This window comes from Diplotaxodon limnothrissa, linkage group LG20 (genome assembly GCF_057381915.1).
Source record: "Diplotaxodon limnothrissa isolate DT_005_m linkage group LG20, D_limnothrissa_male_GT1.1, whole genome shotgun sequence".
NCBI classification, from domain to species: Eukaryota; Metazoa; Chordata; class Actinopteri; order Cichliformes; family Cichlidae; genus Diplotaxodon; species Diplotaxodon limnothrissa.
In genome coordinates, this window is record NC_140615.1 from 19,126,126 (window position 1) to 19,139,175 (window position 13,050).

The 13,050-nt window shown below is 40.6% G+C and overlaps 1 protein-coding gene across 2 annotated transcripts in view; it reads left to right on the forward strand.

Annotated features, from left to right (window-relative positions):
- Positions 1-1,959: 1,959 nt before the first annotated feature.
- atp2b3b (ATPase plasma membrane Ca2+ transporting 3b) overlaps positions 1,960-13,050 on the forward strand; it is a 94,989-nt gene continuing 83,898 nt past the window's right edge. For both annotated transcript variants that reach the window (XM_085344942.1, XM_085344943.1), the window contains exon 1: positions 1,960-2,209. In XM_085344942.1, coding sequence (XP_085201068.1) covers positions 1,960-2,209 — 250 coding nt within the window. The remainder of the gene's footprint in view (positions 2,210-13,050) is intronic.

Sequence of the window (13,050 nt, forward strand, 5' to 3'; positions counted from 1 at the left end):
AACAGTTTGGGGTCGTTACGTGAGCTCATGCTTGTGGAGGATTTTAAAAACTCTGTTCCTGAGTGTATTGCTCTTTCTTTAAGTGAACAAAGGGTTTCCACATTACAGCAGGCTGCCACACTGGCAGATGAGTTCACCCTAAGTCATAAAATAAATGCTGTAGAATGTGATACCCCTCTGTGCCATAGTACATCTTGGCGAGGTAAGAGTGGGCCAGCTAACAAGGCTGAAAAAGTTGTGGTTTCGAGACCCAAAACGAAGCTTTGTTTCTTCTGCCACAAACCTGGACACCTCGTTGCTAACTGTTTGAAATTGAAACTCAAACAGAAAGCCCACTCAAAGCAAAAAGGGCCTGCTTTGAGAAAAGTTAGTCGTGGTTCTCCGGTCCTCAAAATGATTTGCAGGGAGAAAGATCATGTATAAAACCACCCCTCAGACCTGCATCCCTTGCTAACAAACATGTCTGTGTTTCAGTAAAGCCTGCTAGCTGCCTCCTGGGTTCTCCACATGTGATCGTTCCAAGCCCTGGCTATCACATGGGACACTATTTTGAGGGTCTGCGGCGACCCTCAGTCCGTATTATGAACCCATTGAGATGGGGTTGGCAGCTTCCGCAGGCAATGCCTAACCGTTGCTATGGGGTTTGGTAGGTGGAAAGCCTGCAATTTGGTGATGCAACGGTTACGGACTTGATTAGTTGTTTTGGTTATCATAATTATGTGACAAACCACGGGTTTGTATTTATGGGAGGGGGTGTTACGGCCCTAGCTGGGCCTCCTCCTGAAGGTGCCTGTGTGGGCGTGTCCCACCACCTCTTCTGCCTGAGGTGCCACCTTTCCCTTTTGTGCAGCTGACTCTCGTCAGTAATTAAAGAGATTTAAGCCCAGGGAAAGGTGAGCTCTGGGCCAAAGTGCCATTAGTGTGGTTGCAGCTAGTGAGCTGAGTGTTTGGTATATTTGCAGTTAGTGAGCTGCTCTCTCTTTTTGACATAGGGTTTACTTTATTGACCAACGCCTGAGTTTTGTTTGTTTTCTTAAATGGTGATAGCGGCTTGTCCGTCTCTTTTAGTTGAGCTACTTTAATAAAACTCTTTAATTTAACCCTTTTGCCTCCTTGACTCCTTTTTCTGACCTGGACACTTTTTGTTACTTCCCCTTAACTGCCTAGACCCCTCAGGGGAACGTAACACTATATGGGTGATGATCTTTGGTTTTTGCGTTTCAGGGTTTTATTGTGACTTTTTCCTCTTTGTACATTTATTTATGTTAAGATTAATGCTTTCATTTTTAACTATTGCATAGAAAGCACAAGTTTTGCATCTGACTCTGCCGACTTGCCCCGAGAAATGATTTGATGTAATCTCAATGACTGAGACTAGTAGAACAGGCTGGTAATTTCTCTCTCTCTCTCTCTTGCTCTTAGGTCCTGGTGTAGCTACCTCTGAACTGGCTCCACATCCTGTCTCTTATTTATCAGCCGCCTTTGCCTTGATCGCCCCTCTCTCCATCCATTCATCATCACTTCATCCCCATCAGTAAGCCCAACAGCTGGTCCACCTGACCGTACCTGCGCCTGTCCATGGACTGGCCGTGACTCTGGAGGGAGGGGGACAGAAACAAGGAAAGAGTTGAGTCGCAGAGGAGACGACGGAAGAGAAAGCTGGATTCATTCAGATGTCACGCTTCTGAAGTGGCCCTGCTCGCTGTCCTTCACCCCCTCATCCTCCTCTTCAGCCTTCTTCAGTTATGGAGATTTAAAGGAGCAGTGAGAGACTATTGCCAAGACATTAAAGTGAAAAAAATACATATTACCCTGATATAAAATCATTTTTGAATAAAACATTTAGTCAGAAACAGGACTGTTGAGCACATGAACAACCCTCCAGAATCCAAACCAAAGGGGGCCTGAGTAGACAACGGAGAGAAAGAAAATCACACACACACAAAACCTTTTACTGACATGTCAACAACAGCCACAATGGGTGAAATGGCAAACAGCGCTGTGGAGTTTTACCCCAAAGGGACACGAGGTGGGGGTGGAGGAGGAGGAAGGGCAGATGGCAGCCATGCAGGGGGAGACTTTGGGGTCACAGTGAAGGAGCTCAGGGAGCTGATGGAGCTCCGAGGGGCTGATGCCCTACAGAAGATAGAGGACAGCTATGGAGACACAGAGGGTCTCTGCCGGCGACTACAGTCCAATACCACTGATGGTGAGCAGACATGGGTGTAGAAATGGTTCAGTGGGAAGAATTGATAACAAAAGAAGACGTGCCTAGATGGATGAATGGGCTGGTGGAGGAATGGTACAGTGGATGAGTAGGTGGTTGCTGGTTGGATGAATTTATAGAGCAGAAGATGGAGGATGAATGAGATTGTACTCTTGATTGGAGTCAAACACAGGCACCAGTGCATCAGTGGGGATCAGTGTTGGGCAAGTTACGTTGAAAAAGTAATTAATTATAGTTACTAGTTACTTCTTCAAAAAAGTCACTGAGTTAGTAACTGAGTTACAAGATTCTAAAAGTAATTAATTACTTTAAAAGTAACTACCGCATTATAAAAAAAAGTTTAACCCTCTGGGGTCCAGGGTATAATTGGCCATTTTAACCACTTTTGATTTTACCTCTACATTTCTCCTTTAAAAACGATTTACTTTGCCTTGTTTGGTATCATCTGTTTCAGCACAACCTCGCGTGTCTGAATTTACAGTTATGTTTTCATTTTGACATACTGTATTAACACAATTGATCTAAAATCAGACAAAAAACATAAAATCCAAGTAGAAACAACCACAAATATGTTTAATGAATCATATTTCAGAACTTTAAATGTAAATATAAATTGTCAATTTTAAAATCATATGCACAAGTTTTGCAAACAACAAAGTTATTAGCAGCCATTTACCTTTTACCCCATTTTTTAATAACCATTTCAAACTATTTACATAACAATCAGCTGTTCTGCATTCAATAGGATGCTACCTAAATTATTTGTGCCACTCCCAAAAAAATAATTTCTGTCCACTATAAAGGAGAACATCACAACCTGATACCTGCAGGTCTGACAGCAGCAGGTGTGTCACTCATCCTGTTTTTTATCTGGAGACAGCAGTCGCCTCATTGTTCTGACACACAACACAAAACTATCCACAACACTACACGCTAACTACACAAGACAACACATTAACTACACACTCCAAACACGCTAAACGTCACAAATCTCTCACATCTCAAAACTCTCTCTCTCTCTCTTTTTCTGCTGTCTTTCTTTCTCTCTCTCTCGTGGTCACTCCTCAATCTTCCCCCTCTTCCTAAACAACCAAATGTCATGTTGCCATATTATTTTTTTATTGGTTGACATGGTGTATTTTTCCACGAAAGGGCTGTTTTTGTTTTTTTTTTGTTTTTTTGGGGCATATGCAGAGAGTGCTTGCTAGTGATGTCCTTAAACAGTAAACATGACGAAATTATTCAGGAAAAAAACACTCGTATATATTGTTTATCATGACTCTAGTTTTACGTGGCCTATCAACACAATTTAAAAACTGGTATATATCACCTTGTTGCTTTGTCATCTTGAACGGGTCATGTGATTGGCTTACCACGACTACTTTATTCTTCCTCAGTCAAGCAGCAGCACTCATGCGATTGTTTTGCCCCCCTGAGCTCCAGGTGTGGTGCAAAAAAGTGATCGTCGGGCAGAAAGTGATTGCCATCCGCGGGACCGCGCGCAGCTGTTTAAAGCTGTAGCGCCCAGATTACTTACATGGACAGCTACTTCCATGCAACTGATATAAGGTGCGGTAAGCTGAAGACAGTTTCAACCGTCTGTTTGTTGAAAAATAGTAACGCGACCGCACCGCATTTTCTTGTTAGTAACGGTAACGCCGTTGTAACGCCATCACTGGTGGGGATTCTGTCTCATCATCATTTGGCATCATTTGGCCAACAGAAACAGATTAGGTGTGGTCACCAGTCATTTTAGAACAAAGCCACCTTTTATTTTAACAAGCTACGAACATACACTAAAACTGCTAATGATGTTTATTGTTGTGCGCAATATCAATACACAAATGAGTGCAACACATGTTAGATGAATTCTGAATTAAGTGCTGGTGCCTCCATTTTCCTGTAGTTGTAATCCTGACCTTGGAAGGCAGCTTCTGGTTGAGGTGCGTGTAAAGAGAATATGGGCGGATGGTCTGATTGGTGAAGGGATGATGGGATTATATTGGATGGGTGAATGGGAAGCTGATAGAGTAAATCAATAAATGGATGAACTACAATCTCTAACAGTATACCTGCAAGGGTGGTTTAGGTGAAAGTCTATTATGTTTGTCTAACAACTGTTAACAGTCAAGGAGGCAAAAGGAAAAATAATCATTTTCATAGGCTGCCAGTTACCAGGACATGCTAATAAAATAAACCTTTAATAAATCCTTTTCAAAGTTATTATGATGCCCAAATGTTGTCTCGCAGGTGTTGAAGCTGTTCAGCTATACCTGTATTTGCTTAGTGTTTTTCCTGTCTTATTCACATCAGTGAAGTTAGCCTTAATATACCTCTCTGTATTACTCATTTTGATGGTTTGTGCAAATACTGAACATCACAACATTCATGAAGTTAGGGTTGATTGCAGGACGGTTATAAACCCTCACTCACTAAAGTAATACATTCAGGCCATCAAGATAAGAAGTACTTTAACTTATATCTGTTCTTATATTGTTGTTGTTGTTGTTATTATTATTATTATTATTATTATTTACAGATTTTCCATTTTAGTTCAAGAGGCTTAACAAAAGTATTAACTGTTTAGCCTGTTTACTGTTATTTTTGAGAACCCAATAGATTGACAGGTTTATTTTGGTTTTTCAGCATAATAAAGGCCTCCTTTTAGATCTCTTTGGACTTCCTTTTGAGAGTTTAATTAAACAGCTAATGCAAGTACAACACTTCTTTTATCTGCTTAATGTGTCATTGAGTCTCAGGGTTCTGGCCTCACCTGGCCACGGATGTGCTTGTCATTTCTTTTGAGCCTTTCAAACAAAGGTGTAGATTTGGTTTTGGCATTGGTGGGGACGGATGATTCAACCACCGAACCCTGCCCTGATTCTTTTTTTTTCTTCCTTTTTGTTTTTGCTTCTTGATAAAAAAGGAGAAATATACTTGCTTACATATGTTATTCTACATGCTTTTAAACCATTTAAAATTTAAATTCATAGTTTTATATGTGAATTATATAATGTTAAATTACTATTAAACAAATGACTAAGTATTTTAGGCTTTAGTTTACTTCAGCCATATTCCAGACAAATCAAGTATCATACAAAAATAAAAATAGAGTCATGACAATAAAAGAATATGACTTTAAGGACTTAACAACATTACTTCAGTTATAGTACACCAACATCTCTTATACATTAGCACTAAGGGAACACTGAATGACCTGGTGGTTTTTGCCCATAAAACTACTCATCTAAGATTACCACAAAGTAACAGATCTCTCAGCAAAATTACGGTATGCAACATTTTAGACACACCATGCTGATGAGTCACACATCTGTAATGTTTGTAGGGTGAGTGCATTTTTAAAACAATTTGTGCAAACTGCACTACAAGGTGGAATATTTGCAAAATCATAACTACCTCATGATATTTTGTCTCAAAAATTAACCCTATGAATACGTCAGTGCCATTAGGATGAAATTATTGTGTCACCAACATTTTAACGTTAGACATATAATGTTAACAGCCTCTGTAAACGAATATCCTGGCTCGCTCGAGGCTGCCGTTTTCTCTGACAGTTTCAATCAAAATTAGAAATGCTACTCTGGGAGACTGAAATAACTAATAGTGATGCCTGTTGTGTAGTTAGTTTCCAAAACACGTTATTCGTGGTTACATACAATTTTAGACTGATGTGGGCCATAGCCTAGCATAGCCTGTAACGTTATTATGACGGACACATTTTATGAGTGAACTTAACTTTAAGTGACTTACAGGTTTCTTTGAAACACTCTCTTATATCCAGCTTCTTCCTTGTTGCTGCCATCCTCCTCTCCTCCTTGCAGGTCCTGGCAGCGCAGGCTTGCAGCTGATAAAACTAAACAGAGCTCCCTGAAAGGCACAGCCAATCACATTGGCCATATTTGTCACATGAGGTAGGACTCCAGTAGAGAATGTAATTTAACTCTTTCTGCACCGTCAGGTGAACGAGACGTTGACAGATCGTTTTTCTTTTTTTCTATAGGTTTTGTTTTTCTTTACTCGAAGAGATCAAATTATTGGTGGGGACGATTCAGTAATCGCTGGATATTGGTGGGGACGTGTCCCTTCCGTCCATGCCAAATCTACGCCCTTGCTTTCAAATTTGACAAATGTTTTGTTATGTTTTTTTGTCTTTGAATTCGTTTGCTTTTTTTAACTGCCCATTTTTCAAGTTTGCAGGTCTTTCACACCTGCTAGGCTTACAGCTTGTTTTTGCATGTTTAAAGTAGTTTTGAATGAACTGCAAAGTGCATTGACACAAATGAAAAGCACCAACAGTGTTTTCCTTTCTCTCTTTTGTCAACTCAGTTAGCCATTGTCTTTCTTAGATGTGAAGAGCTGCACACTAAAAACTCTCAAACTGAGATAAGTAGAGGCTGAAATTGGGACAAATTTATTTCGATTTTTTAGTGATTTTTTCTGCATTCTATATTAGGTTTTAAACTGCTAATTTACAAAGAGGTGTTTAATGAGTCTGTTGCTTATCATAAAAAAACGACTAATGAGAACAGTGATAAATTAGGCTTATTAATTTATTTGTGGTATGATTTCAGTATTTGGTATCAGCAGATACCTGAAGCCAAAGTGCCAATATCATCAGTACAGAACTGGAAAAAGTTGGATTGGTGTATATTGGAGATTAGTTATCGCTAATGTTTGATTATTTGTGGACTTAAACAATGAATAAATAGGATGTTTTGAAATAACTTAAAACTATTTTTTAAAGGAACAATGAGTTTGGGTAATAAACTATTTGATAATTAGACTGTGATAAAGCTACGTAGCAGAGTGGAGTCCAACAATGGTAGGAAGTAGGACAGGACCTCCTGGGGCCTAGATACTAGTGACTGGAGAGATGATGAGGTGTAGATGGGGAGGCAGGTGGCATGAATGAGAGTCTGAAAGGTAGAATGACAGAGGAGCACAGAATTAAGGCACAGAGAACAGAGAAAGCTAACTGGCTTGCAGAAGGTGGGCAAGCAAATTAATGGACCAGAGTGATGACAACAGAATTGAGTTTGACAGCTTGAGAAAGGAGACGTGATGTAACAAATTGACTTGCCTGGTGGCGGTAACTTGCCAGAGTTGCTGATGGTTTATCATATTTACAACATTATATATTATCAGCAATATATAATAATATCAATATTCATGTAATATTCTAAATTTAAACATTGATGGTATAAAAGATGGATATAGCCACCATAATGCCATCTATAGGTTTGTGAGAACTCGTTCTGAAGCGTTAAGATGAGTGTTTTTTGGCAACAACAGCTTTGTGTTTTGAAACCAAATATGGCGGCTCTGACTGTGAAGCTGCTTGCTCATTGGTTAACAACTTCCCGATTACAAGCCATTAGTCAATGATCAGATCCTTGGTCTGCTCCTCCTTTCTGGCATGTATAATGACTAAAAATTGCAAAATGACCTGAATGTTTTATTCAGTATGTGGAAATAATATCTCAAATCATGTTAATATCTTGGGAGAACTTGGCGGTTGATGGAGGTGAAGTTAATAATAATAATAATAATAAAAGTTCATCATTGTTGTCAGATATCTCACCTTTTTGTTATATTTAATGTTAGTTAAACCACTAACATTAGCCACCATGCCTCCAGTCTCACACTAACTGCTATTGGAGGCATGGTGGGCACCGTGTGAGATTAGGCCGTTACAGAGGCACAAACTCCTGCCATTTTGTGAAAGACAAGGGTATCAGTCATGTTTAATGTTGTTAACTAGCGAGGTCCAGAAAAAGATATAAATAGACAATGGCAACCAAGTGTTTTATGGTTTACTGCCTGTTTATGCCGTCTCAGTTCGACCTAGCTACACCAACAACATTACTCCTCTTTTGCTTTGTCTTCTTTATAACTATAAAGAAGAAGCTTGTGTACAGTTGTGTACAACTGTACACAAGTTGAGCATTAGACAAATTGCTCAGACTGATCAACATCATAGTAACAGGAAAACAAGGCTTTAAATTTGGACATCAGTCCTTCTTCTCAGTGTGTAATAAACTGTCGCTTATCATGACACAGTAGTGAAAGTTAATTGATGTGCACAATGGCCATTTTTGTTCACAACCCACAGGGATGTGGTAAGTTGTCATTGTTAGGTTGAAGTCATTAGTTTGCCATGGAGATTAGCAGCCAACACACCCCTCAAACCTGAGGTGTGCCCACTGCCCAATATTAATACTGTGCAGTACTGTAGTGCGGTTGCAATGCAAAAAAAAAAGAAAAATAGATGTAATGCTAAGTAGTAAAAATGACATTATTTTTCTGTTTGGTCACTGTAGAAGGTAATTCGTTCCGCTGCTACTTATATAGCCTTATTCTGCAACATGGCCTGAGATACACTGCCTTGTAATAGCCAGTTGACATCCTATTGTTCCACATATGTATCCCAATAACAGCACGTATAACTATCTCATTATTGTCTTTTTAGGTAACAAATTTGAAGGAATGTGCATATCTCCACTCAAAAGAAGTATGTTATGTAAATCCAGATAAAAATAGTTGATTTTCTTCTGTTTTTCTTCTAATATATGAAGCTGATAATTCTACATTATGTGACCATGTGACATACTGGCATCATTATTGTGTCACAGAAAAATGTAATGTGAGTACATTAATGCATTAATTGGTAATGCTTTGTAATGCTTGGTAACTGTTGTTACATTTATAACATTGTAGTTCACATAAAATTCATGCCCGTTCTGATACCTGTTCAGTTTGCTCCTCCTCTGGTTTTTGAGTAGAACATTATGGATGAATTATTACAGCTTGCAGTCTGTGAGGAGGCGGGGAGCTAGGCTTGAGTGAATGGTGTAGGTGTTGGTGGAGATGGAATTGAACCAAATTGCATATTCAAAGATTTGCCCCAATTCAGGGACACGGAGGTTTACTTTTACACACGTATAATTCATGGCAGAGTATGAAACCTTTAAATATGTAATGTCAGCGCTTATCACACTTTGGTAGGGTTGCCCAGGTAGAATGATGTCTGGCTCAAGTGTATTTTGAGCTTTTATCTTTTTATACACTATAGTGAACAGCTGATCTGTGATTAACTTAGGAAAAAACATTAACTAGGAATTAATTTTGTCATAGTTATATTGATAGTTCTGCTAACCAGCTAGCCCTCCCTGCCCCTCTCAGGTGTTTAAACTGATTCAGCTGCTTATTCAGAAAGACTCTAGCAGACAAAAGGAGATCGACAATGCCAGGAGACAAACTTTAACTTAATAAATAAGTGTTTCCCCCAGAATTAGATTGTATTGCATTTGCATGTGTGTTCCTGTGCATGAGAGAAAGGCGCACACACACTTTCTTAAATGAATTCATAATGCTACCAATATATTGTAACATGATAATAATGGTAAATGGCCTTTATTTGTATAGCGCTTTACTAGTCCCTAAGGACCCAAAAGTGCTTTACACATCCAGTCATCCACCCACTGGTGATGGCAAGTTGTAGCCACAGCCACCCTGGGGCGCACTGACAGAGGCAGGGCTGCCGGACACTGGCACCACCGGGCCCTCTGAACGGGGGAAGTGTCTTGCCCAAGGACACAACGGCCGAGACTGTCCAAGCCGGGGTTCGAACCGGCAACCTTCCGATTACAAGGCGAACTCCCAACTATTGAGCCACGATCGCACGATAAAAGCAATAATAATAATAACAATAATATTATAACAATAATCAGGTGTTTGTCTTATGAGTTCTTCCCATTTCATCTTTATAGTCTTGCACTGCCACTGGCAACAGTATTCCTCTTTTCGTTCTGCAGACTCAGTGAGCTACAACACAGCACCGCTGGCTCTCCAGCTGGTTCAGGTTCTGGTTAGACTGACCTTCCAACTTGCAGCAGAAATCCAAATCCAATATAGCAGAACAATTGCCATCGCCAGCTGCATTTCAAATGGTGGACGTTCAAATTGGCTACAACACAGACCTTATGTTAGCTGGTAACCAGTTTATTCAAAATAAAAGTTTGTGTATTATTCCAAACTATGTTGATTATATCTTGTCTCGGATAAAAAAAGAACATGCAAAGTGTGTGTGTGAGAAACACTAAACAAGTCAGCTGATCTTTTCATACAACTAACTGATTAAGCAACTACCGTAATTGTCGGGCTATAAGCCGCTACTTTTTGCACAAGCTTTGAACCCTGCGGCTTTTAGTCAGGTGCGGCTTTTCTATGGATTGTCCATGAGCGGATTTGTTTTGTTTGTTCTACTGTTGTACGGCACTACGTTGCCTGGCGGAAGGATCGGGGTTCAAGAGTGGTATGTTGGTCACATGTCCATCCGCCAGGCAACGTAGTGCCGTACGAAGTAGCGCGAAAAACAAACTTCAAAGTAGCGCTACGCGTTCAGCTGGAGGCCTGGATGATGTGCGGCGATAAACTTGCAAAAAGCAAGTTATGCCCAACTCCACCATTGGATTCTAACAGCGTGGAAAAGTGTGAAAACATCCATGATCACCAACGGATTTCGAAGGGCTGGACTGCTGCATGATGGAGGACACCGCCACGGCCCTTCTGAGGGTGTTCGACTCTGACACTGACAACGAGGATTTTTTGGTTTTGAAAGTGACAACGAAGGAAAGAAGCTGAGAGTGGATGGAGTGGATGACGAAGCCATCCTGAGCCTGTTCGTTTCCAACACTGGAGGAGAGGACTTTGGTGGTTTTAGTGCGCAGGAAGAAGAGAAAGATGGTGGTGAATGACTGACTTTTCTTCTTGTTAAAGCCGTGTCACTGCACCTGAGCCTAAAAGTTAGTCTGAATCATAGCTGGACTGGCCATCGGGCATACCGGGCATTTGCCCGGTGGGCCGCTGGCGATTTTTTGTTTTTATGGGCCGATGGATTTTTTTTAATTTTTTTTAGGAAGGGTATATATAATGAAAGGTGTTAGATTGGCCAATTGGTCATGATCGACTCTGGGCTGGACCAATTACAGCCGAGGAGGCCGAATGCACCCGCCCCCTTGTTTAGCAATCACGTGATTTTCGCGCATTGCATGCCGGGAACTCGTGGCAAAACAATCCAAGTACCGCATCAAATGCAAGCATTTGCAGCACCGCAAAACGTTCATTCTCCGGTTCTAATACCTTCTTGTTTTTTCTTTGCCGCACAAAAAAGGAATGTACAAAACAAAAGGAGAACAATGCCGGTCCGTACAAAGACAGACTCGACGAAAAGACAAAGAAAGGATACGAGGAAAAAATCAAAGGTGTGAAAGGGTTAGACCCTTACAAGCACACAGAGGGACAAAAGACGTTAGCGTGCTGCCCAACTTTCACCACGCTCATATTTATAATTACACGGTTCTTGGAGTGAGTGCATACACTCATGAAGTTTAGTAACTTCAGGTCACTGCAACAAGCCCAGGTACAGTTTACCGACAGATGGGTACAGGCATAGCTGGACTGGCCATCGGGCATACCGGGCATTTGCCCGGTGGGCCGCTGGCGATTTTTTGTTTTTATGGGCCGATGGATTTTTTTTTTTTTTTTTTTAGGAAGGGTATATATAATGAAAGGTGTTGGATTGGCCAATTGGTCATGATCGACTCTGGGCTGGACCAATTACAGCCGAGGAGGCCGAATGCACCCGCCCCCTTGTTTAGCAATCACGTGATTTTCGTGCATTGCATGCCGGGAACTCGTGGCAAAACAATCCAAGTACCGCATCAAATGCAAGCATTTGCAGCACCGCAAAACGTTCATTCTCCGGTTCCAATACCTTCTTGTTTTTTCTTTGCTGCACAAAAAAGGAATGTACAAAACAAAAGGAGAACAATGCCGGTCCGTACAAAGACAGACTCGACGAAAAGACAAAGAAAAGATACGAGGAAAAAATCAAAGGTGTGAAAGGGTTAGACCCTTACAAGCACACAGAGGGACAAAAGACGTTAGCGTGCTGCCCAACTTTCACCACGCTCATATTTATAATTACACGGTTCTTGGAGTGAGTGCATACACTCATGAAGTTTAGTAACTTCAGGTCACTGCAACAAGCCCAGGTACAGTTTACCGACAGATGGGTACAGGACCTTGAAACGCACCGTGTAGAACGAAAGACCATCGTACGAACAAAGGTAAGTTTACCAGTCTCACAAATCGTCGTCATAAATACACATTTGTTAACCGTTTATTAATATAACCTTTGAGCTCAACGGTAATTAATTAGTAGTGGAAATAATTTCTGGTTCATTACAGAAATGTAGCAGTGACAATAATATTGTATGCTGTAATCGCACTGGACAATTAGTGATACAAAACAACTGTTTTATCCTGTGAATAAAAGTATATGTTTTTGTCAATGTACCATGGTAATAACAGAAGTGAAACGCAATATTGTGTCAGGACAATTTACTATTTATGCACAATAAACAAAGGAGCATAGCGCGACAATTTCTGTTCAGCGCCAGACTTGCTTGTAACCTATATCACCAATTATGTTAAGAAAAATGACGTATTAACGACTAAAAAACTCTGACCTTTGTGGGAATGGTTGGAGCAGACTAACATGTGAGCTGGAGTGTTCTGGGACGTTATATTTGGTATATCCAGACCATCCGTCGGCTCTTACTTCGGAAACATGGCTTAAAACATTTCTCTTCAAGGACGTAATCCGATTTAAAAAAAAACGATCGGCTTCCCGTGGCTGTCATGCGACCGGCTGTTGCAGTTAATAATACAACAGCTTCTTGCCATTTTTTGTGTTTCTTTTTATCGCTGTGTAACTGAGTTCAATTGAAAGCCTGCGT